This window comes from Camelus ferus, chromosome 1 (genome assembly GCF_009834535.1).
Source record: "Camelus ferus isolate YT-003-E chromosome 1, BCGSAC_Cfer_1.0, whole genome shotgun sequence".
NCBI lineage: Eukaryota > Metazoa > Chordata > Mammalia > Artiodactyla > Camelidae > Camelus > Camelus ferus.
In genome coordinates, this window is record NC_045696.1 from 97,431,549 (window position 1) to 97,456,255 (window position 24,707).

At 39.6% G+C, this 24,707-nt stretch overlaps 1 protein-coding gene across 1 annotated transcript in view; it reads left to right on the forward strand.

The window, feature by feature from the left end:
• The first annotated feature begins 1,122 nt into the window (after window positions 1-1,122).
• Window positions 1,123-24,707, forward strand: part of ANKUB1 (ankyrin repeat and ubiquitin domain containing 1) — a 29,371-nt gene continuing 5,786 nt past the window's right edge. The window contains exons 1-4 of the mRNA XM_006187247.3: window positions 1,123-2,019; window positions 3,318-3,461; window positions 12,327-12,543; window positions 21,558-21,672. Coding sequence (XP_006187309.3) covers window positions 1,930-2,019; window positions 3,318-3,461; window positions 12,327-12,543; window positions 21,558-21,672 — 566 coding nt within the window. The 5' untranslated portion in view covers window positions 1,123-1,929. The remainder of the gene's footprint in view (window positions 2,020-3,317; window positions 3,462-12,326; window positions 12,544-21,557; window positions 21,673-24,707) is intronic.

Below are 24,707 nucleotides of genomic sequence, written 5' to 3' on the forward strand. Positions count from 1 at the left end.
GGTATTTCAGATGATTAACATCTTCCTTACTCATGGCAGTTCCCTTAAGGTCACATTTAACACCGAATCTTCCAGAGACCTCTCATATTCCATTGCATGTACAAACCACCCAAGTAGGCTAACTAAATTAATTAAAATTTTCTAGAAAATGAAAAAACAAAAAACAAAAAGGTCTTCTAGATGCTGAAGCAAACTATTCCTAGATTGCAAATAAGAGAATTTTCAAGACTAATTCTTATCATTTCAAGCTTTCCCCAGATTCCTAAGAGTTTTCAAGTCTAGTTATCATTTCATTGTTATAAGACAATTTTTAATGACATCAATCTACAATAACCTATCTTGGTTATTCAGTCACTGTAAGTCCCTGAGCTAGGCCACTGGGCATATGAAGTGATTGAGACACTGTCCTGCCATCAGTAAGCTTCCAGTCTAATGGGGAAGGCTGACACTGATATAATAAATGGAATCTAAAAAGATTCTATAGTTAAAGAATGTATGATGCAGTGGAAGAATAGGTCAACTTTCCTGGGGAGACCAAGAAGGCTTCTTCAAAGGACTGATTTGGGCTTTTGTTGATGTTGTTGCATTTTATTTCTAAATAAATACTGGAGTGGATGAGGGAAGGTGAACAAGACACCAAAACAGCATCAACTACATCCTATATTAATACTTTATATCAGAAGACTGACAGCATAAGAAGATAGCTTTATGCTGTAACACTTGAAAAATACAAGGCAAAAAGAATTAGCTTTGCAATGAAACTCTTTGCCCTTCTTGTGTTTTCCGTGTTCTCAAATTTCTTATGGTTGGAACTCAGACTTAGACTGGGAATCAGAATAGAATTAATCAACAGGTTAACATTTACTGAGCACCTATCACGTGCCTTGCCTTCTGTGAAGTACTGCTAAGAATAAAAGGAAATTCAAGATAAGTGTTCTGTCCTAGGTCAAGAGGAAACAAGATTTACATACATGAAAAAAATGATCAGACATAATAGCATTAACCCAATAATATAATACTGGGAATTTCAGAGAAGACTCTTAGAATTAAGTTCCAGTAAAATGCTTACTCTGTAAGCTTGAGTAACGATGCTTAATATCTTTGTTCGTTTATTGAGGGGGTTTGAAATATTTTCCACCAACGCCAAGGGCAGTTGAAAGAGATAACAATGGTAAACTGTTCTAAATAACATAAAGGCAAAGACTAAAAGAAATACCAACTATATTGTGTTGTTTAGGGGCAGATTCCATTATGCAGAGATGGGAAGGGAAAACCACAGAGTCTACACATTCATCTCCCTGGTGCAAGGGGGTATTGTTCTGTACCCCTGTTGTGGCAGGATTAGAAATACCACCAGGGAGCAAGTACACAAAGTTGTTATGGAAACCAGAATGCTTCAGCACAGAGTTATTTACAGAGAACTTCCAGGATTATCACATTCAATAAAATCAACTCTGCTTTGCTTCACTCTGTGCCAGTGCATCCCAATCAAATATCTAGTTGGAAGGGTCCTTCAGTAAGCTGCATTTGGCTGCATATGGATTCAGGAATCAGTGGATGGTGGTCACATCACTAAGTAAAATTTATATATGGCATTTTTGTATTACATGCTTGACACTAGTTCACACTCGCCTCAACTATTGTCAAGTTTGCTGGTTTCCGTAATATAGGAACAAGGTGGCTGTTGACTAATGCCATTGACAGAGAAACATTTCCTCCAATGTAGCTGCTGTCTGTGTTGCCTGATACCGCGGTACTGCAGCACTTCTCTCCACATTCTTTCTACTTGCCTTTAAGGCTAGATAGTGACAGCTGCCTCTGGCCAACATTTTTGTCTTTAATTGTGAATTGGGATTCTCTCAGCTATTGAACAAGATCTTTAAAAAAAGACTTTTCTTTCTTTCCTTTTTTTTTTTTTTTTTTGCAAAAATGAGGATTTTCATAGCCTTTGAGGGATCTTTTGAACCATTTGATGTTTCAGCAGATGAAACTGTGGAGGCTGTCAAGCTAATGATAAAGGTATGTACTTTGTCCCTGAGCCACGAAGATGTGTATTAATTTTAACTATGTGGTGAAGTTTAAACTGCATGTGGGGTGGAGATACTATTGGGTACATTTTCAGCAAACAGGGAACTAAAACTATTTGAAAGTATCAATTTGCTTACAGTTGGTTAGAAGATATTAACTATGGAGGTGTTGGGAAAATTCTCAGAAAAAAAGTTTAACTTCTCTTTATTTTGTAGATTGTGCACTGGCCAGATAGTATTATTGCAATTCTTCATAAAAGGACAAAAACAAGACACTAACTCTAGGCTATGTAAGTGGAGCGTGCCAGTTGTCAGATGGCTTGTTTGGTGAGCAAGCAACTATAGAAAACCAAAGGATTTTGGAGGTAGAGAGCAGTTTTGGGCTACAGCCTCATTTTGCATCTAGGGAAAACTGAAGCTCAGAGAGGTTGACCATTTAACCTAGGATCACAGAGCCAGAATAAGAAATAATTTGGGTGTAGTACTTTTCTTACTAATTTCTTGTAAATAGTCACTCTAAATGGGAAATTAAGACAAATATTTAGGTCCTGACCATCAAATGGTATTTAACTTGGAGATGATTATCCCCGTTTGCTAAGGAGCATTTACTGAATCACAGTTACATGATATTCAGTAAATTAATACAGTCGCTGAAATCTAGATCTTCTAACACAGAGGCTCTTAATCTTTATGTGTTGTAGATCCCTTAGCCGGTCTGGTGAAGCATATGGACTCCTTCTCAGAATGTCTTTAAATGCATAAAGTAAAATAAATACCCCAAAAAGGAAACCAGTTATATTGCAATACAATTTTCAAACATTAAAAAACAAATTTGTGATAGAGTGACATAGGATTCCTTACTAACACATTAGCAAGTGTTTGCAGTGTATCTAATAACTATTACAATTTCTAAGGGTATCAGTATAAATAATATTTTAAGATATCTGCAACAAGTACAATGTGATATGAAAATATCTGTGATTTCTATTAGTGACAAAGTCACCAGTACAGGTAACTACTGCTACTTTAGTTTGTTGCCTACATACATAAGGAAAATCCAATGTTATTTGAAGTTAATAAAAACCAAATATAGTTTTTTCCCACCTAAATTCCACCCATAAACCTTCAGGGATGTCTAAAGACTCCAAGTTAAGAACCTCTAATACTTATTTCTTCTGTCCCAAGCAATTTAAAAATACTCAGTGGAAAATTGTAAAAGAAAAGATAACACATTGCTGGTCTAGTAATATAGACATGTACCGTTTTCACAATATGCTATTGATTTTCAAGGATTTTTTCCACATTCCTCTGTCTGAAGACGAACAAGGCAGGCGGTATCTGGAGCTGATGTACGCTGGAGCAACCCTAAAGGACAGCTGGAGTCTTACTGATGTTGGAGTATCTTTTTGTTCAACTCTCAAATGTTTCGTTAAGGTATGATGGTCAGAATAACATTTATCCAAGATGTCTACCTCATTTTGAATAAAGTTATGGCTAATTCAACCAAAGTAATTTCATAACTTAGGAAGCGGTTTTCTCTTCTTGCCTTTTCCTCTCTTCCACTTGTATAACTAGCCTTATGCACAATCTGTGCTGTAAGGGGAAATAAAGTGTGGAGACTGGTTAGAGTTCCTCTTGTTTACTCCTTCTCTCCTTCCCTCCACTGTTCCCCTGGTTACCTTCCCCAAAACAGCCATTACAGAGCAACCCACAAACCAACACGGGAACAAGGCCAAGGGGAAGATCTGCAATACTGATGTGGGAGAAAGAAGATTAGGTCACTTCCGTGGGTTTACAGTGGATCAGGGAAATGAGGAAAGAGAAGAAATTCTTAGTAACAACAGGATGAAGGGGTAGTTTCAACATTCAGATCCACCAGCATAGCCATTCATGAATTAGGCACATACAATGGAGATGGCTGTTTCCATTTATGGTGTCCTGAGTCAGTGGTGCTTAATTTGGGGTCCATGGCTAGGTTTTAAGAACAAAACCCTAAAATTGCAAAAACATGTGAAGTTATGTACCTAGAGACTTTCTGGGTGGAGGATTCTTAACTTTTGACAATTTCTTACAGAAAAAGGTGGCCTAAAGAGTATAAGAACTGCTCTTGAGGGTAGAAATATTAGTCAGTACCAGCTCTTTACCCCATATAAAAACATGAGCCCCAAGGAACTTAGTAAAGTACATATTCTCTGCTAAATGAGGCACTCATTTTCTTATATTTAGCATAAAAAAAGTTTATGGTAGCTAAAGTTAACTCTTTGTTTTCATATATTTCACTGATGGACAAAGTGGGAAGTCTATTTTTAAAAGAAATACTCTAAAATATTTATTATTAAATAGTAAAGTCACAGAAAAATAAACATTGTATGATCCCATTCATGTAAATAAAAAGACCATATTTGTGTGTCTTTAATGTTTGATAAGCATTTATTCATGTATTTAATTTTTTAGTTTTTTTATTATGCATCTTTTGATAGATTTTTAAATTTTTTTATTATAGTAACATTGGTTTATAACACAAGTTTTATGTGTATAATATAACATTTCTACTTCTGTATACTCTACAGTGTGCTTCTCACTAGAAATTTAGTTTCAGTCTGTCACCATACAATTGACCCCTTTTACCCATTTTGCCCTCAGCCCCTCACCCCTTTCCCTTGCTAACCACTACTTGGTTCCCTGTAGCTATGTGTTTGCTTTGGTTTGGTTTGGTTGGTTCATTTATTTCGTTTTGTTTGGTTTTCATAGTCCACATATGTGAAATCATAAGGTATTTGTCTTTCTCAGTCTGACTTACTTCACTTAGCATAAAACCCTCTAGGTCCAACCATGTTGACACAAATGGCAAGATTTAATCTTTTTATGGCTAAGTAGTCCCATTGTGTGTGTGTGTGTATATATACACACACACATATATCTATACATATCCATATTATGTGTACCTCATTTATAGCATACATATATATCTTCTTTATCCATGCATACGTTGATTGACATGGTTAGTTTGTTTCCATATCTTGGCTATGGTAAATGATGCTGAAATGAACATAGGGGTGCATATATCTTTCTGAATTAGTGTTTTTGAATCTTTGGATAAATACCCAGAAATGGGATAGCTGGATAATATGGTAGGTCTCTTAACATTTTTAGGACTCTCCATACTGTTTTCCACAGTGGCAGCACCAATTTACATTCCCAGTAACAGTGTATGCACGTTCCTTTTTCTCCACATTCTTGCCAACACTTGTTATTTCTTATCTTTTTGATAATAGCTATTCTAACAGGAGTGAGGCAATATCTCATTGTGTTTTCGGTTTGCATTTCCCTAGTAATTAGTGATGTTGAAGATCTTTTCATGTGCCTGCTGGCAGTATGTATGTCTTATTTGGGAGAATGTCTATTTAGTCCCTCTGCCCATTTTTAAATCAAGTTGTTTGTTTTCTTTTACTGAGCTGTATAAGTTCTTTATGTATTTTGGATATTTAAGATTTGCAAATACTTTCCACTATTTCATAGGTTGCTTTTCATTCTGTTGATGATTTCCTTTGCTGTGCAGAAGCTTTTTAGTTTGATGTAGTCCCGTTTGTTTATTTTTCCCTTTGTTTCTCCTTCCTGAGGAGACACATTTAGAAAGATATTGCTAAGATTGATGTCAAAGAGCATGCTGCCTATGTTTCCTTCTTTTGAGTTTTATGGTTTCAGGTCTTACATTTAAGTCTTTAACCTATTTTGTGCTGATTTTTGTGTATGGTATGAGATACTGGTCTAGTTTCTTTTGTTCTTCCTCTTCTTCTTCTTCTTTTTTTTTTTTTTTTTTGTTGTTTCATATGTGGCCGTCCAGTTTTTCCAACAGAATTTATTGAAGAGACTATTCTTCTTTTTTTCATGGAGGTATTGGTGATTGAATCCAGGACCTCGTGTAGGCTAAACACATGCTCTATGACTAAGCTATTACCACCCCCCTTGAAGAGACTGTTCTTTCTCTGTTGTATGTTCTGTGCTCCTTTGTTATAAATTAATAGTCCATATATGTATGAGTTCATTTTTCAGCTCTCGATTCTATTCCATTAATCTATATATCTGGGTTTTTTTTGCCTATATCATGCTGTTTTGATTACTATAGCTTTGTAATACAGTTTAAAATCAGAGCGTGTGATACCTTCAGCTCTGTTCTTTTTTTCTCAAAATTGCTTTGGCTATTCAGGGTCTTCTATGGTTTCATGTAAGTTTTGGAATTTTTTTTTGTCTATTTCTGTGAAAAATGTCCTTGGAATTTTGATAGGGATTGCATTGACTCTGTAGATTGCTTTAGATAATATGAACATTTTAACAATGTTGATTCTTCCAGTCAGTGGGCATGGACTCTCTTTCCATTTCTTTGTGTCTTCTTTGATTTCATTCAGGGTCTTACAGTTTTCAGTGTACAGGTCTTTCACTTCTTTGGTTAAATTTATTCCTAGGTACTTTATTCTTTTTGTAGTGATTATAAATGGGATTGTTTTCTTAATTTCACTTTACACTAGTTCATTTTGGTGTAAAGAAACACACAAATTTTTGAAAGTTGATTTCGTACCTGCATCTTTGTTTATTATTTCTAATAGTTTTTTGATAGAGTCTTTAGGGGTTTCTCTATGTAAAATTATGTCATCCACAAATAGTGACAGTTTTATGTTTTCCTTTCCAATTTGGATGCCTTTTATTTATTTTTTGCTTCATTGCTCTGGCTATTACTTCCAATACTACGTTGAGTAAGAGTGGCAAGTGTGGGCATCCTTGTCTTGTTCCTGATTTTAGGGGTATTATTTTTACATTCTTGAAAAATATCTAATTATCAAAAAAGGAAGTAAAAACAACTTTAATTTCCTCTGCTTTTCTCCCTCTGATACTCAGAAAATTATAGTATAATACTTTTCAAAGCATACTAAATTCCATGTCATTTCTTAAATGTCTTTTATGTCTGTAAGTGTTTTATGTCTGTAAATTCCATGTCATTTCTTAAATGTCCTTTATGTCTATATATATATGTGTGTGTATGTGTGTACACATTTAAATATATACATATATATATTTATATATATTTTAAATATATTTAAGTAATATTACATATATTTATATATATATTTAAGTGTATATATATACACACACACACTTGTATATACATTTAAGAGTGTTTGTTTGTGTGTGTGTGTGTGTGTGTGTGTGTGTGTGTATGATGTGTTTTTGTTAGTATACAGACTAAATCCTCTAAAATTTCCTGGAATTCTTCAATGCTAATAATGATGTTCAAGACTTTTTTGTTATTTGCTTACTTGGAGAGAGAAGTGTAAGATCAATACTAATATTTGAACTGGCTGAAATAATCTAATTGAACCATAGCTATGCAGGGATGTAGATAAAGTTTGTTAAGAGTATGAATAGAATACTTCTACTTAACTAAGCACTGACTTAATTTTTATTATTTAAAATTTAAATTTTTTTAACTAGGTAGTACATTCACATGGTGCTCAATTCAAATGATACAGAAAGATTTACATAAAAAGTCTCTCTCCTAACTCTGGCCCCCAGTTTCCCTCCACAGAGGCAATCTATGTTCATAGTTCTACTTATAAAAATATTTGATAAATCCCATCAATTAAGCATCATCTATTACAGTGATGCAAGCTGCCTTTGCACTGAACTCTAATCTTTCCCTGGAGTTCTAACTGCTAAAGATAAGAATAGAATGTAAAGGTAAAAGACTATTCAAGAGAACCTCGGCAGAATATAATTACAAGTCACAGGACTGGCCGACACCTAGAGTTTAATTAAAAACTAAAATTCCATGGAACTCTTACTGATCTTAATTTTCACCTTCTCTGGTAGAATCATATTTAAAGAATTTCTTATCACTAGTTTTGGGCAGGAAAACAATATCTTGAATCTGAAGGAAGAGAATTACCTGCAAAAGCCATAATATTGGTTTCCATCCTAAGTTAGTTCCTGTTTAGATTAGATGATAAAACAGGCCTATTTCAAAAGTCTACACTATTTACTGTGCATATATGATAACAGTCCCATCTGGGCTTATAACAACAAAAGTACCTTATGAAAATATCCCATGCTTCAAAGAATGAAGTCATACCAGCTCCATACTATTTGATCTATCTTAGGTAACCGAAGGCTGCCTCCTAAGTCATGCTATTGCTCTACTACATAATTAGATGTATACAAACTTAAGTAGTACCTTGCCTATCTAACTATGTTATCCATGCAATTAGTTCCACATTCTGAGAATCTAGTAAAGCTAGAGTCTCTTAATTTATTTGATTCAACTTAGAAATAGCATGATATGAACCAAAAACTTGGCAAATAAGCACTATTTCTCTTTAAAAAGATGCAAGTGGATACTATATGTCACGAAATAAATCCCAAATGTTTGGTTTCTTTATTGTGTTTATATTTTTGTGTGGGTTACAAGATTTTGCTTGTGTAGAAAGAGGGAAAGACATTAGATAAGTTAAGAGGTGTTCTATTTTAAATAGTCAATAGGTTTTCCAGTTTCCCTGCTAATTACACCTTCTTCTTTAAATGTAATGTAGACATATTTGGAAAAGTGAATGAGGGGAATGACATAAGGACAGTGAGGAAAGAACACTGCTTTAATTTTTCCTTCTTTGGAAAAAAACTCCTGTAGAAACCATAGGAAATACTTTCTATGGCATGTATCTCTAAGTTCTATTAACACAGGTGTGAGTCTTGCCCACTCACTGCTGACGCTGTGGCCATGCTCCTGTAGACCATGGCGTGAAGCATTGTAAAGCCTGGATCACTGTCCAGCAGGCAGAGGTGCTACCACATTTACCTCCTTCATTCTAATCTGTATAATTGTGGAAACTATTGCTCAAGCTTTGTTCATTGTTGTCATCCAGTGCCTAGAATAGTACTTGGCACATAGGCTCTCCATGGACATGTGTTGAAAAAATGAGTTGATAAAGCCTTGAGGGGTACCATATGAAAATTGACAAGAAGTTATACGATTGTCATCAGAAACGTCACAGCGAGGTATTGAGATGCATTTCAGGATTCGGTTCCCTTGCTGCGGCGTCTCTCCTCCCCCTCTACCCTTGAGGCACGGCGACCCTGTCCTAGCACTTTTCCTTATCTAACATCAGGGTCCTTCGGCTGCAAGCAGCAGAAAAGAACCCTGGACAATTAAAGAAGAAAATGAATATCCAGCAAGGCTTTTTGTAGTTCACAGTCTTCACGGAAAGATTAGAGAATCAGGCTCAGAGATTAGGCAGCCAGAAATAATTTCTAAATCATGACCTACAACTAGTCCAGGAAGGCCACCACTGCAGCTGCCCTGGAGCCCTCAAAGGAGGCACTGGACGCAGCCACTAGCCCTGCTGCTGGGCCAGGAGTGCTTCAGATCTGCCATTGCCAGGGAAGAGTCCCTGCGTCTGCTGCTCCTCTTCCTTCCTGGCTCCTAATTCAAGGTGGAGGCAGATGGGGAGGCTTGATTAGGAGCACCCACGTCACACATCCGGGTCATCCAGCAAAGGAGACTGAGAAGCAACCACCTGGCAGGCTGTGTTTTCTCCAGGGTGAGCGGGACTCAGTCTCTTTAACACTCCTGGTTTCCTTGCCTCCTATTAGCATACTTCTACCAACCCAGGGCTGCAGTTACAACTTATAATCCTTTCTGGCATCCTTGGAATGTTGTTTTACGGTGGGAGATTGTGTGATTTGTGGTACATTGGGTAGAAGTCTATCAGACAAATTGGAGAAGTTTGAACTATATGAGTAGGTCTAAAATTGATTCAAAATAATATACATTTCAGCTTTCAAAAGGCATTATTAATATATAAACTTGACTTCTAGGAGATACATAATATGCGAATTTAGATTTTAAACACAAAAACATGTATAAACTTGTTTCTTAAAAATGTGTAATTTATAAACTTACAAACAAAAACATGTTTCTATATAGAATGGCTATTTTTTTTTTAAAGATAACCTGTAAAGAATAGTAGATAAAGAATTTGGTGATGAAAGGTGTTTCAATTCAGTGCCCTAGACTCCAAGTATAACATCTCCAGGATAACTAACATACAAAAAGAGAAGTTTATGAGGTTAAGATATTGATGAAAACATCTCAACTTTAAGTCATTCAGTTCAACAAAAACAAACATAATTTCTCCTTTTGGTCTACTCGGGAATAATAGTTGGGTCAAGTTTTTGCTTATTTGATGCTGCAACTCCAAAATAGCAAATTATTTAAAAAAAAAAAACAGAACTTGAAAAAAGTGAAAAAAGTATAGCAGTGTTCAAAACTTGCATTACCTTCTCTTCTGTTTCTCCTTAACTTTTCCTATTTTATTGTTAACGTACATGTATGTATTTACAGTGAGTTTGTATTTGTTTTCAAAGATAAAAGTGGAATTATTCCCATGAAATAGATCTATACTTTTTTTAATTGAAAAGTAAGACATTTTGTTTGTACCTCCTACCATAGTGTCTTGGTTAGTTTGTAAAGGGGAAAATAACACAGAATATGAATAAACATTTGTCTCCATTCTAACTAGAATGGAGACAAATGTTTATTCATATTCTGAGAAGCACCTTTTAAACTTATTTCTCTAACATCAGTTAGTTAGCTGTTAGGAGTGACAGGTCTTTGCTGCTTTGTTTGCACATTATGCATTTGATTCTAAATATAAATTAGAACGCATACCAAGGACTAACTTTAGGGAAATCAGAGTAATAAATATAATTTTTCTCTTTTCCTCACAATCCTTTTATTCATTTTTCATAGGAATTTCTTTTTGTCCACAAATATTATACAGATCACACTGAGCAGATACTTGCCTTAATAGAGCCATAGGAAAACATGAGCATGGCGAACGGGAAAGAATGAATCTTATGTCCTTTCAATTTTTATCGAGCGGGTTTATGAGAAGCTGCTGAGAAAAATTGTTCTAAGCACTTTAGATTCAGTGAACAGCTCAGCTTCCTGATGGCTTTAAGCTCAGCGGAAGTGAGCCGGAAACTGGTCCCAGTGATTTGAGTTACTGAAAATGGACCCTAGATCAAAGCACTGCAGCCTAAACATTGATCAATAACACTGGTCATTAAAGGCTCTTTCAAAGAGATCTGCATGTTGATTACAGTATGGCAATGTGTTATCTGGAAGGCGGGGCGGGGGAGGGGAGAATTTAATGCATTATCAACCTGAAGCAGAGAAGGACCCCTGCAGAAACCCGAGATGAATTTGATGGGAGAAAGGGGGAGAGGGGCAGAGGGATGGCAAGGGAGCAGTGGCTGGCTGGAGACCCCTTGAGGAACCTGTTTGCCCAGGGGCCACTTCTCAGTCTTCCTCAAGGTCCCTCAAGACTCCCACATTACCGTGAGCCCTCAATGGCAGCTCTGTATGCTCATATCTGCCAAGCAAATGGCTCACTGAAGAAAGACATGATTATCCTGAATCTGCTAAACAGGAAGTAAGGCCAGTTTCATTTTTTTGTTGTTGTTAGAAAAGAGAAAATTTTAATAACCTTTTCCTCCTCACCCCCTTCCCATTCTCCCCATTTGCTGCATTTTTAGTTTTGGCTTGATTGATTTAGCTATTATTAACAGAAGGATTAATATTTTCCCAAACTTTCCCTCTTAACTCTATTTCAGACATCTCAGTTCCACTTGCTTTCCTAGTTAGATTCCAAAATAAAAGGAACAAAAGAAACTTTTTTCACTTATATGTAGGACTTCCCTTTTTAAATAGTAAAAGTGCATGTGGTTATTTAAAAAAAAAGTCAAATCATACAGACAAGGAAGAGCACGAAATGATATGCAAAACTCCCCTCCCACCCTGAGCTCAGTTCCATTCCCTGGAGATAACCTCACAGAAAAGATTTTTTTAAGTTGACTGAAGGTTTAGAATCCACAGTGTTTCCAAGTCAAAGTGTAGCACGCTGGAGGAGTCGTTTCTAAACAAATACCTCGGAAAGCGCAGTGTGGATAGAAACGATCACCACTCTGCTTGTGTATCTAGGTCGTAGACTAAGAAGGAAGAAGGGACTCAAAGCTCTGCCAAGTCTCCTTTACTTTTCTCAGACCAAGAGGACTCATAAATATCCAGGACAGAAGAGCAAGAATCAGACCAGAAGTCAGGAAACGTAACTGGCCTTTGCTTTCTTTCATCTTTAGCACCCATGTCGTGGGAGCTAGAGGCACTCAGAGCCACCCTCCAAGATGTCTGCCCCCTGTCCCAATCTCCAGACAGTGCTTATTCCTGAGTTCCCTCCTTTTCTCTCCCCTTAGGAAGAAGAGAAGCCCACTCTCTATGTGTTCAATGCTGTGACCCAAGAGACAATGCGGATAATGGAGAGCATTTCCCTTCTTGGTAAAAAAGTGTCTGATCTGAGAACACTAGTAGCTCTGAGATGTGGCTTCCCCCTGAGTGTCTTCTGTCTCCGGACGCCAGAGGGACTGGAGATGTATGACTGCAACACACTCAGGGACTACCAGATAGACATTGGTACGGCCCACCACACGTGATAGCAGCCGCCACTCAGCACTCAGGGCCTTTGATATCAGACTCACAACAAAAGGAGGAGTTGTTTCCAAACTAAAACCTCTGTAGGCACAGTGTGGATATAAATTATCGACACCCATCTCTGGTGTCTGGGTCTGTGGACTAAGAAATAAGAGTGGTCTCATAGCCCTGCTGTATCTTATTCTCTTTGCTCAAAGCAGAAGGGCTTGTTAATATCCTCAGGATAGAAGACCAAGACTCAGACCTGTTTATATTTTCCTCTTTCAAAATATACTTCAAGCATATGGTAGAAGCAAGTTCAAGTGCATATTCCTTTTCCGCTTTTTAATGCAAGTGGTAGCATATGATACATACTGTTCTGAACCTTGCTTTACATGATCTTATTTTAAAATAGCGTCAGTTATATTCAGCACTCTTCTGAACAGTATGAAGCCAATACTGAGTAGGCCAAATAGGTGCCTCCGTGAGCTGGCATTCATCCCTGATAGAGATTACAACCTGTCTTTAAGTACTGTACTTCCCGGTCACGTCTGCTGTCACTATACATCGTTAAGCCAAACTGAAAGGACTCTCAGATTTATTTTAATCATACTGGAAAATGGTTCAAACCTTATATTCTTTTTTTTTTTTTTTTTGGAGGCACTGGGGATTGAACCCAGGACCTTGTGCATGCTAAGCAAGTGCTCTGCCACTGAGCTACACCCTCCCCCTAGAGATTCTTGCTTGAGGTGAATAAATCTCTGCTGACAATTAGCACATCTTTAGGTAACATTGTGCTGTAACATTGGTTGGGTGGAATTTGAATTTTTCCAACTTATAATAGGGCCTTGTAGACATTGTTGAGTTAAGCAGTTTTGCTTTTTATAACTGCTAAATTTGCATTTATTGTTACCTCTTATTATATTTGCTTATTCTTTCACGTTATTTTTAATTGAGGCTCTCAAAACTTTGACATCAGTTATCACCCTGTTTTTGATCAGAGGAAGCAACATTCTAGGATTTGTCCTCAGAGCACCTTCCTGTAAAGCATGTGTCTGCCCTGCGTGCTTGCTGGGCGATCAGCCTCGCCCAGAACATGGTGGCAGTTGATTTGAGCAAGGGCACACAAGTGGCACTGAAACCCAAATAACTTATATAATCTAGTTATTTAAGGAGATATGAAAGGATAAATGAGAAAACTCCTTTGGGTGACTGTTCTTCAGACTTACGCCACTCAGATCATGATGTGACATTTTAGAGCTCAAAGAGAATTAGAAATGGCCTGGCCCCACCCCAAATTTTTACAAATTCAAAGAAAGCAGAAAGATTCTGAATGGTTATATGACTTGCTCAAGGTGTGTTTAGGGTTAATAACACCCTTAAAATGACCTTCTTGGAAGGAGGGTTTTCAATGTCAAGTTAGAGGCTCGAGCGTGACCAGGGTAGACGGCTTTGGCCACTATGAGGATACAGGGAATGGGAGGAGGGGCAAGGAAAGAGGGGCCTCAGAGGAAAAGGAGGAAGAGCCTTTGGCCTGCTTCAAACCTTTGCCTAAAGCATCCCTCACAGTCTATAAGTAGCCAGCTCACCTTTTTAAACTACAGAATAAAGGAGTCTCTGATCAGCCTCTCTTCCAGCTTCACCTCTTGCCAGTCAACAAGTCATCTCTGATGCTGTCGGGAGTTGAACCTTGACCCCTTTCCAAAGTCAGTGGAAAATCAGAAGGTTTTGGAGAAGTAGTCAAGTTCAGACTGAAAATCAAAGATTTAAGTGGCTCAAATAGTCACTGCACATATTAGCTTCTACAGTAACATACAAGACTGCTTCTACACTCTGGACGTTTATAGTAAACTGGTAAAAATGAGACATGCACATTTACTCAGTTATAATCCACTAAGCCAGCTCAGCGTAGGCTGAAGGGCTCAAGGGAAGGTATTTAAGAGAATGTTGGGCCTGAGCACACAAAGATGGGAGAAATATGGATTATCTGAGAGGAGGAAGGGAAGACATTCCAGGCTTCAGGGCCAGAGAAAAGAATAAACCACAGGTTCATGAACCTGGGCTTAATCTTGAAGACAAGAAGCAGGAGACAGTTCCAAAGAGTGGCAGATCTTTGCTAGGACCAATGGGAATCACAGCTGAGGTCAGGTTGAGGAGGGTCTTAGGATTGAGGCAACAGAGCATGGGCTTAATGTGTTCACAACCAGGGCAAGTATGTTCTGGGACAGTGGTATTTCAACAGAACTTTAATCTGGTGGCATGCAGCATGAAATACAGAAAGGAGTGGGAGAGACTGGAAGCAGGGTGATACGTTAACTGGAGCTTTTGATAATCCCAGTATTAACTAATTCCCCTAGCAATGAAGAGACAAGTCTGAGAAACTCATGAGGAAGAGACAGAATGTTGTGCTGGACCACATCTAAGAAGAGGGGAACACCAAGGCTCTGACACTAGGACAGCACTGGTGAAATTGGGAAAGGGAGCTTAAGCTTTGGGTCCTAAACTTTAGCTATAAAGAAACTCAGAGAATACTTTTTTCTCTGAAAATTACTCAGCTAGTTAATGGCAAAGCTGTAAGTACAGCTGAGGTCTTCTAATTCTTCTCCTGACAAATACGGAGCTAGGGCTTGAATGATGGGTGGAGTTCGCAGATGTTGCTGTAGGCGTCCTGCCCATGGAGTTGGGGGTAGAGCCCTATGAGAGGTGTTTTCCTTAGAAAGTAAATACAGAGAGGAACGTGTCAAGGGCCAAGGGCCCGTGCTCAGTATGTGCTGAAGTCAGCGTAAGTAGAGAAGAGGAGTCAGAAAACGAGACACGAAACGCCATCAGAGTCTGGAGGAGAATCGGGACTTTGTATTGTCACAGATGAAGAAAAGACTGTTTGCAGGATGCTGCTAGAAGGCCAAAGACAGTTTCTTAGAAAAACCTTTTAATTTGGCTTAAAGGTCATTGGTGAGCCCAGAGAGAGCAGTTTTAATAAAATGGATGTTAAATAGAAAGACTGTAGGGATTAAGACGAAGATAAGTAATAAGGGGATGAAGGGCTTTTGGGTGGTAGAATATTTAATAATTAACTTACCATGAATTTATCAAAGCTAAACATCCACTAATGTTTGGGATTTTGTAATTCTGTGACTTGGGGTTTAGTGACACATCACATAGGTCCAATATACACACACAACACAACACACACCCCTTTTCTTGCATCAACCTATGTGGGATAGATGTTCATTTTACTCCCATTTTTAGTTCTTAAATCTCCACCCTGGCTTTTGCTTTCCTCTTGCTTATCTATGTGCTTGTCTGCCCGTTATTCTGTCTATATTTTATATATGCTTATAAACTGACATCAGGCCTTTCTGGAACAAAGTGTACTGGAACAAATGAGTGAAGGAATGAATGCCTTTCCTTTACAGAATGATGCCATTGGTACTTTTCACTGGGAATGCCTCACGGCATGTTTTCATGGCCAGACTGAGCACATCACATCTGAGAGATTCTTCCAGAAGCAGGGTCTGATCAATGCTTTGTTTTGATTCCCGTTAGGGGAAACTCAAACCAGAGGAAAGGTTTCCACATTCAGGAAGAAAAATCCCAAATCAGATAGGCAGGTATTGACCCCAGAGTACATATGAGGAATCCCAAAACTTGGGATACAGGGACCATGTGGGGAGAGCTTGAAGACAATTCCATAGAACAGGCACTTTTGCAGGCACCTGCTTTCCTGCAGCGCTTGGGCATGGTAGATGGGTTTGTAAGTAGAGAGTGGGTGAATCCAGGTTTTGTAAATATATGCAATTTGGGGGGAGTCCTCTTCAAAAAATTAAGAATATAGAATTGGAAAGTTCATGTAGTGAAAGGCCCTGAAGCTTAAGTCTCATTAATTTTACTTTAATTTCAGTTATAGATTTTAGTTCTATTTTCTGGGGCAACATAGCATTTTAAAAACAGACTTCTATTTTCCAACAGAATTCTTGAGCTTATGAAGGAATTTAACGAGTGACAAAGGAGGGATTACAAATCAGTTGGGATGGAAGGATTATCCAATAAATGGTGCTGGTTAACTTACTTAGAAATTCTCTGGCTATTCAAAAGTTGAGCAGTAAGAGAAAAACCATCCATTGTTACTTTTAATCTTTGAGAAACTAGGACTGCTTCATTGCAAGGAACTGAAATTGATAGTTGTAACATCTGTTACATTTGCTTACATAAAATACAGGGCTTGATGGAGGTGCCCGACTGCTGATGAGAATTTAAATCATGTCATATTTTTTTGTAGTTTTCAGAGCTCATTAGTGGTGGACAGGTTGATCTAGAGACCCTGAGGACAGAGCTGAGACCCTGAGACTAAGCAATCACCTAGGGAAAAAGAGATGGGCCAGGAAGACCCCATCTATAGACATCTAGCAGAAGGAGGTTAGCCTCAAATAAGTCCTACTGGTGGGGTTCCTGGAATAGGACTGCAGGTCAGTCTGCAGACAGCAATTGGTAAGAACGAGGAAGGCAGAGGGTGAGGAGCCACAGGGATATCTAGCAGGGACCTGGTAGGGGAACCATAGCATCAAGGTAGTGAATGAATCAATGAATGAATGACATGGGAGGTGGGAAATGAGACAAGCTGGTTGCTGACACTGAAGCCTCTGTCAACATGTAACAGAAATCTAACCCCAGAGATTGAGGTTCAGAGTAAGAAGTCTCTGAGTTCCAAGCTCAGAGAACAGAGATGGGGCCTCAGTTCCAAAACCCAAAAGGTAGAATAGGATACTAGGACGTATGCTCTGAGGAACAAGGTCAGGGCTTGGTCAGGAGGAATAGGGCAACTTACTAGAACAAGGATGTCTAACAGCTACCCACCAAACTTCTGAGCTACTCGCCTGGAATCTTAACAAATTCCCTCCTGCTGAAATTAAGATTGTCATGGGCCTGAGGTTGGTTTGATCATTCAAATGGGGGCTGTGTGGCCTCAGATGTGGAAGATCAAGGATGCTGGGGTACAGTGCCAGGCTAAAACCGTCCAATGTTCATCTCTGAGTGATTTTCATAATAAACTAAAAACATAGCAAGTCATTTAAGTCAGGAGACGAAATAAATGTACTTGGAACAGTACTTAAAGTCTTCTGTTTCAGTGCCATTTGTAGGAATCAAGTATTTTATAAGCAACTTTAAATACGGCAAGAAGCTTTAGAGAAGCTATTCTCTATAAACTATTCTATAGAGAACTATAGAGAAATCTATCATGTCAAAGATGATTCATATTTTGGAAAATGTTTATCAAGGCATTTCCAGAGTGTATTTGCAGAACCACTACAGAATAATTCTATAATTCTCCAGCAAAAAGAGTGAATTTTCCTAGTTGAGGCCAGACTTGTGAGCACTGAGGTAGGTTAAGGCAATAATGCAGATCAGGCTCTGGAGTAAACGAGCACATTAAATAGGGATCTATCCACAAAGGACAGTGAGCCAAGGTCAAGAAATCAAAAACCAGAGTCAACAGTAATCAAAGAAGAGCCCCATTTCAAGATCACAGGTGGTAAGGTAGGACGGATGTCCAGGAAGGGTGGGGTCAGCAGAGAGAACATACACTTGGGTGTGTGTCTACCTGTGGAGTGGAGGTAAGAAGGGAGAGAGCAGGGAAGCAGAGAGAAAAGAAAGAGAAGCAACTGAAAGAAGGAGGCTTTCTAAGCATTAGAAAAAGTTCTAGTGTGTGTGGTGGGGTTGATGAGTAGCTGTCAGATAGCTCAGTGGTAGAGCTCATGCTTAGCATGCAAGAGGCCCTGGGTTCAATCCCCACTACTTCCATTAAAAAAAGAAAGGAAAGAACCTACTGTATAGCTCAGGGAACTATATTCAGTTTCTTGTAGTAACATATAATGGAAAAGAATCTGAAAATAAAAAATATATATGTCTGTATATGTGTAACTGAATCACTTTGCTGTACACCTGAAATTAACATTGTAAATCAACTACACTTCAATAATTTTTTTAAAAAAAGGAAATAAAATTTTAAAAAGAAGAAAAGAAAGAGTCCTAGACACACAAATTCCAGGACAAATTCTACTCTCAGCTTGCTAAGTACCTTCAGGCAACTTCTCATATCTTTGAGCTCAGTCTCCTAATCTATAAAAGGGGACAACAGAGTGGGCGGGTCCTTTAGGATCTTTTTATCTTCAGCAACCTGTGACTCTAAGATTACTGCTGTTATAATATCCCTCCTCCCTCCCACTCTTCCTTCTTCCTCCCTCCTTCCTTCATTTCTTCCTTCTCTTCTTCTCACCTGCAAGTATTTATTATGACCTGTCTGAGCCTGGGGATATGTGTAGATAGGCCATGTCACCACTATCCTATCACAACTTTGGCATGTGACTGCTAGGACCAGCATATTGATTCAAAGGCAGCCAATCCGTAGGCTGCCCAGTGACATCAGCTCTCAGAGCTGAGCTGGTTAGATTGCCGTTTGGAGACAAGTAGAACATAGAGGACAGGAACATGGGCACAGGAGCCAGCTTGCCCAGCTCTAACTTTTAGCTCCACTGCTTACTGGTTATGTAAAACCTGGGCAAGTTACTTCATCTTACAGTGCCTCAGTTTCCTTAGCTGTCAAATGGAGAAAAAAATACAACCCATCACTTAGGGTTGTTGTGAATTTTAAATTAGCTTATTCAGGTAAATTACTTAGAACAATGCAGAGCATATAATAAGCACCCAAGGAATATTAGCTATTCACACTCCATTATTATTATTATTATCAAGCATTAGTTTTATGAATTCAAATTGAGAAATGTAGAGAAACAAAATTGGTTATCAGTAGAGGGGGAAATGAAAAGTGTCATGAAATAAGGCTGAGTCATGGCAAACCAATGTTGCATGCATACCAAAGTTGTGTATATTCAGTAATAGAGTTTCAAAGTACAGTATGGCAACCAGTTGAGCAGTCCTTTAACCTATTTGGAGAGTTGAGAAGCTGGTATAGTCAAGGAGGGCTTCCTGGAGAGGGTGAGGCCAGGGTGGCATCAGGGTTGTGACGCATCAGGGTTGCACTGGTCGGAGGGTGTGGGGAAGGAGTCAGAAGGGACGGCAAAAGAAGAAATCCAAGGCCAGAAAACAACATGGGGTACACACAGAAGGGCAGGCCAACCTGCTGGGCTGCTAAGGGTTAGGAGGGCAACACATGGCCAGAACAGGTTTGAGGATTAGGGTGGAACTTTATTCAGCAAGTACTTACCGAGCACTCATCATGAGCCAGGCACCATCTGGGAATGTAAGCACTGTGAGCGATAGTGGCAAGGTTCCTACTCTCTTGAAGCTTGCATTTCAGTAGGGAAGGCAAACTTCATCAGGTAAGAAGAAAAACACCAAATTTTAAATAGAACTAAAAGCTCTGAAGTAAAAGAAAGCAGGATAAGGGAATAGAGAGTGATGTGGGAAGGTGGGGAGGGGCTATTGTAGATAGTTAGCCAGAAGAGGAGACAACATTTGAGCAGAGACCTGAATAAAGATGGCGGGGCGGGGTTGGGCGGGCTGCCGGAAGCTTCTCAAAGTAGATTTAAGTGAGAGATTGTTTAGGCCTGAAATAGGGCGGGGTGGTTGATGCAAAGGTGAGGAAACAGAGTAACAGAGTTCTTCAACATTTATGAAATAAACTTGCCAGGCCTTAGCATTTGTATAGCTGTAGGGGGCATGAGAAAAAGGAAGGCTGGAGAAGCAACCCCCAGGTTTCTAACTTTGGTAGCAAGGAAGGTGGTGGGGTCACAAACTAAGACACAGAATGCAGGAGGAAAAGCGGGTTGGGGATGAAAGATGGCGAGCTGTCTTTCAAGGCAGTGGGGTCCTAGTGGGGTCACTTGGATGGAGATTTCCCCATCGAGGGAACCTGGAGCTGGAGCAGAGGCCTGGGCTGGGGTTTGGACTTGGGAGTGAGTGGTACACGGGGGACCAATGAAGCCAGGTTGCCTGTTAGTCAGGCAACAAGCATGTGCCAGGAGGGGTAGTGAGACCTGAAGGTGCTACCCTTTTAATAGGTCATGAAAAAAATCTCCAAACAAGTAAAACAATTTCAAGTACTGATGAGAGGCTATGAAGAAGTTAGAATAAGGCCATGTCATCAAGGGTCTTGGAGGGGAGGAGGGAGTGGTGGCAGAGGTGGCTTTAGCTGTGGCGGCCGAGACTGTCCTCTGTGAGGACATGGTGCGTGAAGTGAAAGCTGAGGAAGAAGGACCCTGCCCTGAGGAAATCTGGATAAAGACCCTTTGAAGCAAAAGAAATGATAAAGGGCCTCAAATGGGAGTGGATTTGGTGTGCCTGAAGGACAGGCAAATGGTCAGAGTGGCTGGAAGAGAGAGAGGCCGGCTAGACATGAGAGAGGTCAGGGAGGACCAGATGGGGAGAAGACCGGGTTTCATCCTGAGAGACCGTGTAGGGGAGAAGAGCAGAAGGCTGAGGAAAGATGCCGGGAAAACACCAGCCTGAAGGACAAAGGGAATGCAGTCACAGAATCAGTAGAGCCTAGACTTTTGAGGCGCAAGTGGTAAATCCTCCAGCAGCAATGAACATATCACTTTTATGTTCGTAACACAGAATGGCTCCTATTTTGCAAAGGACCGAGCAAAAGGATCATTCAACTCCCCCCACAGCCCACTCGTAAGCTAAAGGCCCAGGAAGCCTGTGTGTCCTGCCTCAGTTTCTTTAGTTTCCTCTTCCAACATCACAGCCTTTGTTTTCATGGTGACGTTCAGATCACCCTGGCCATAGGATTATTTTAAAATAGCTACAGAATAAAGTTCAGCTTTGCATGCCCTCATGGTGCGGACAAGAAAACGAAAATGCACAGAGGCTAAAAGGCTTTTCCATGTCAATACGGGCCTAAGCTAAAGATAGCATCCCTGCCTCTTTATTCCAAGGTTACTTTTCATTTGGCATCTGGCTCAAGCCTCTGTTTGGAGAAAGCTATCATTAGCAGTTTTATGATTGTCAAACCACAGTGATGGATTGGAACCATAACCACCTCTCGTTACCCACAGGCATGACACTTCGCTTGGACGTCTGGGATGGATGGAAGGAATTTCTGATGGGTTGTCTCCTTGGACAAAAACTTAAAGTCCAACGCTACTTATCAAACGAAAGACCAGTACTCAAGTATGGAGACAAAGCAAATGCTAAATGAATTAAAGTAATTTTTACTAAACTTTCCAAGGAGCTTGAATTTGTAGTTCATGCTACAGCTGGGGTGCTGTTCCACAGGAGTTCCCCTTAGACATTGCTATTGAGATATTTGCTGCAGTAAGACAGCAGGGATGCCACCACGGCGGACAGCTTTTGGTGATGGATTGTAATTCAGGTAGACTTTCCTCAGGAAACACTAACTGTCTAAATGGGTGACTTCAGTTTGATTTGGATATTAGACTTTTAATAGCACTTTTTAAAAAGCCGTCAGAATAAGTGCCTTGCCATTCTCATATTTAATTATTTTAAAAACCATTACTGCTAACTGATTGGCTGAAAACATTGGCTGCCTTTTCCTATGCTATCCTGTAACTTTGCAAATTGCATTTAATACAAACATTCACACTTTTGCCATACATGGAGTGTAACTTGTGTGGCTGGGGCAGTGGAGAAGGATAGGCTCAGACAAGCAGGTGGATATTTAAACATCTCTCTGCCGTCAGCAGTTTCCCAACTGTGTTAAGTGGCATTGCCTTTTTAATTCAGTGGTATTTTAGAACAGTGCCACCTTGTGGCGATTTAATCACACTTTACAGAAGCCCACACACTAACCAGGAGCTCCCAGGGCTCTGTGAAGTGACAGACTGGAAAATCAGCTTCTGCAATTTTATAAGATATTCAATTATTTTAAATAAATTTCTATTTGGGGATAGTTATAATTCTCTTTTCATGCTCTGAATCCAAAGAAATAGCTGTTGCATTGTTACTTTTAATAGTGCATATTTATTGAGTACTTTGTAGCAGACATTGTATTATATCTATTAACTAATACTTATAACACTTTGATGAGGTAGATACTATGTTATCTTGTTTAACAGGTAAGGAAACTGATATTAGGATATCAGCCCAATGTCACACAGCTAGCAAGGGCACAAATGGGTTTTGGATCCTGACAATTTTAACTCTAGTGCTCATGCACATAACCATCTCCACTTAACCTTTAAATAAAATCTAAGAGCTCAGAGAATATAAGTGATCAGAATGAAAAGCTCCTTTTATTCTTTCATTCAATCAACAAATATCTATTTAGCACATACTATGTATTATGCAAGCAATAAACAAGACATGGCCCCTGCCTTCAGCAAGCTTATAGTCCCATGGGGAAACAGAAAACAAGGAACCAATTCCTGGAGAAGCAGAAGTGCAAAATGTTTGGGAGGACAAACTCCAGTGCCCATCTACCTAGTTGAACCCCACTCTCAGTGTTTAGCTGTGTAAACCTAAGCAAGTAGTCATCCCTATAAAACAGAAATAATAATAGTACCTATCTCATAGAATGAGTTTAGAGATTGAATGACCTAATAAAATAAGGAACTTAGAGGGCCTCCTGGCACATGGTAAGCAGGATGTAAATGTCAGGTGTCGTTGCCGTTACCAGTCAGTGTAAAAAGTGTTATGACATGGGCATAGTCCAAAATGACATGGAAATGTATAGTATGGACAACTAACTAGACTTAGGGGATCAGGAAAAGCATCCTGAGAAAGGGAATTGAGGTTGAGACCTAAAGGGTTGGTACTTGGGTAAACGGCAGAGAGAAGATAAAAATGTTCCAAAACAGATGGAGCCACGTAAGATGGAACTTACCCTGGGGGACAAGAAAATGGATTCAAGGAACTGAGAGAAGCTCTACATGGTAGATGAGGAAGAGGAAGAGGAAGCTAGTGGCCAGAGGCTGGAAAGATAAGATGAGTCCAGCTTATGCAAGCCCCTGTAGGGATATGAAGGAATTTGACTTTATCTTTTAAGTGTTGGGAAGACATTCAAGATAGAGAAAGGCCATGATGAGGTCTGCATTTTAGAATGTTGGCTCTGGTGGCAGTGTAAGGAACAGAAGCAGACAGAGACAGGGAGACAGAGATAATGGCAGCCTGAACTAGGCTTAAGGCAGCAGAGGTGGGGGCAAAGGACAGACTGTGAAAAGATCACCTAGGAGGCAGAATCAACTAGCCTCAGCAGCAAGAGCACTTCTAGTTCCCACAACATTAAGGATGAGACCAGTTAGTCCACCCAGGAGGGGCTCTTCTCCCCAAATCAAGGAATCTTATCAAATTCAGAGATGCTGGTTTGGACTAACGAATTTCGAAAGAAATTGATATGTGAGCCAAAATACCAGTGTGGTGATGTATAACTCTAATGAGTGAATAATCTAACTGTCAGAGGGTCCTAGAAACCTGCATGTCTGGGCAGACCATCTTCCTCACACAGGGAAATTACATGAGAAACCACATATAAGTGAGAAGATGGCGTGGTGAGCATGAAATCAGAGTTGGGAGAGTTAGTTACATGCAGCAGAATTTGGATGATACTAGGCTAGCTTGCATCTGTCTCTACAGTGGGGTCAGACAGCCCTGCCCGAGCGGATCCTGGACAACATCTGGCAGAACCCAGTCTAGCTTTGACTCCCTAAATCTTATTTCTCTGAACAGTCTTCACCAATCATTCAACCTATGCCTGATGGGGAATTGGAGGGATAGAGACAGTAGGAAGGCCAGTATGGCCGCAGGACAGCAGAAGAGAAGGGGAGTGGTGGGAACTGGGGCAGGAGTGGGGCAGGGTCCAGGTGAGGAGAGACCTTGTAGCCCAAGGTGAGGAGTTAGAATTTCAACTGCAGTGAGAAGCTATTGGAGGGTTTGGAACAGAGCACAGGCAACCTCCAACTTAGGCAATAAGAAGATAGCTAAGCGCTGTTTGAGGAAATGGCCGCAGGGGGATAAGAGGAGGTGAGAGACCAGTTAGGAGACGGTGGCACTGTGGTAGTGCTGGTGGGGGAAAACCTAGTGGTTTAGATCAAAATAGCAGTGGAGACTTTGAGAAGCCAGAAAATAAGGACTGTTAGAAAAAACAAAGCAAACAAACATACAGAGCATTCAGATTTCTAAAACGTGCTGGATTTCTCCCAATACTTTCCCAGTTAATATAAAGCTTGATATTTTTCTTGCGCATTTGA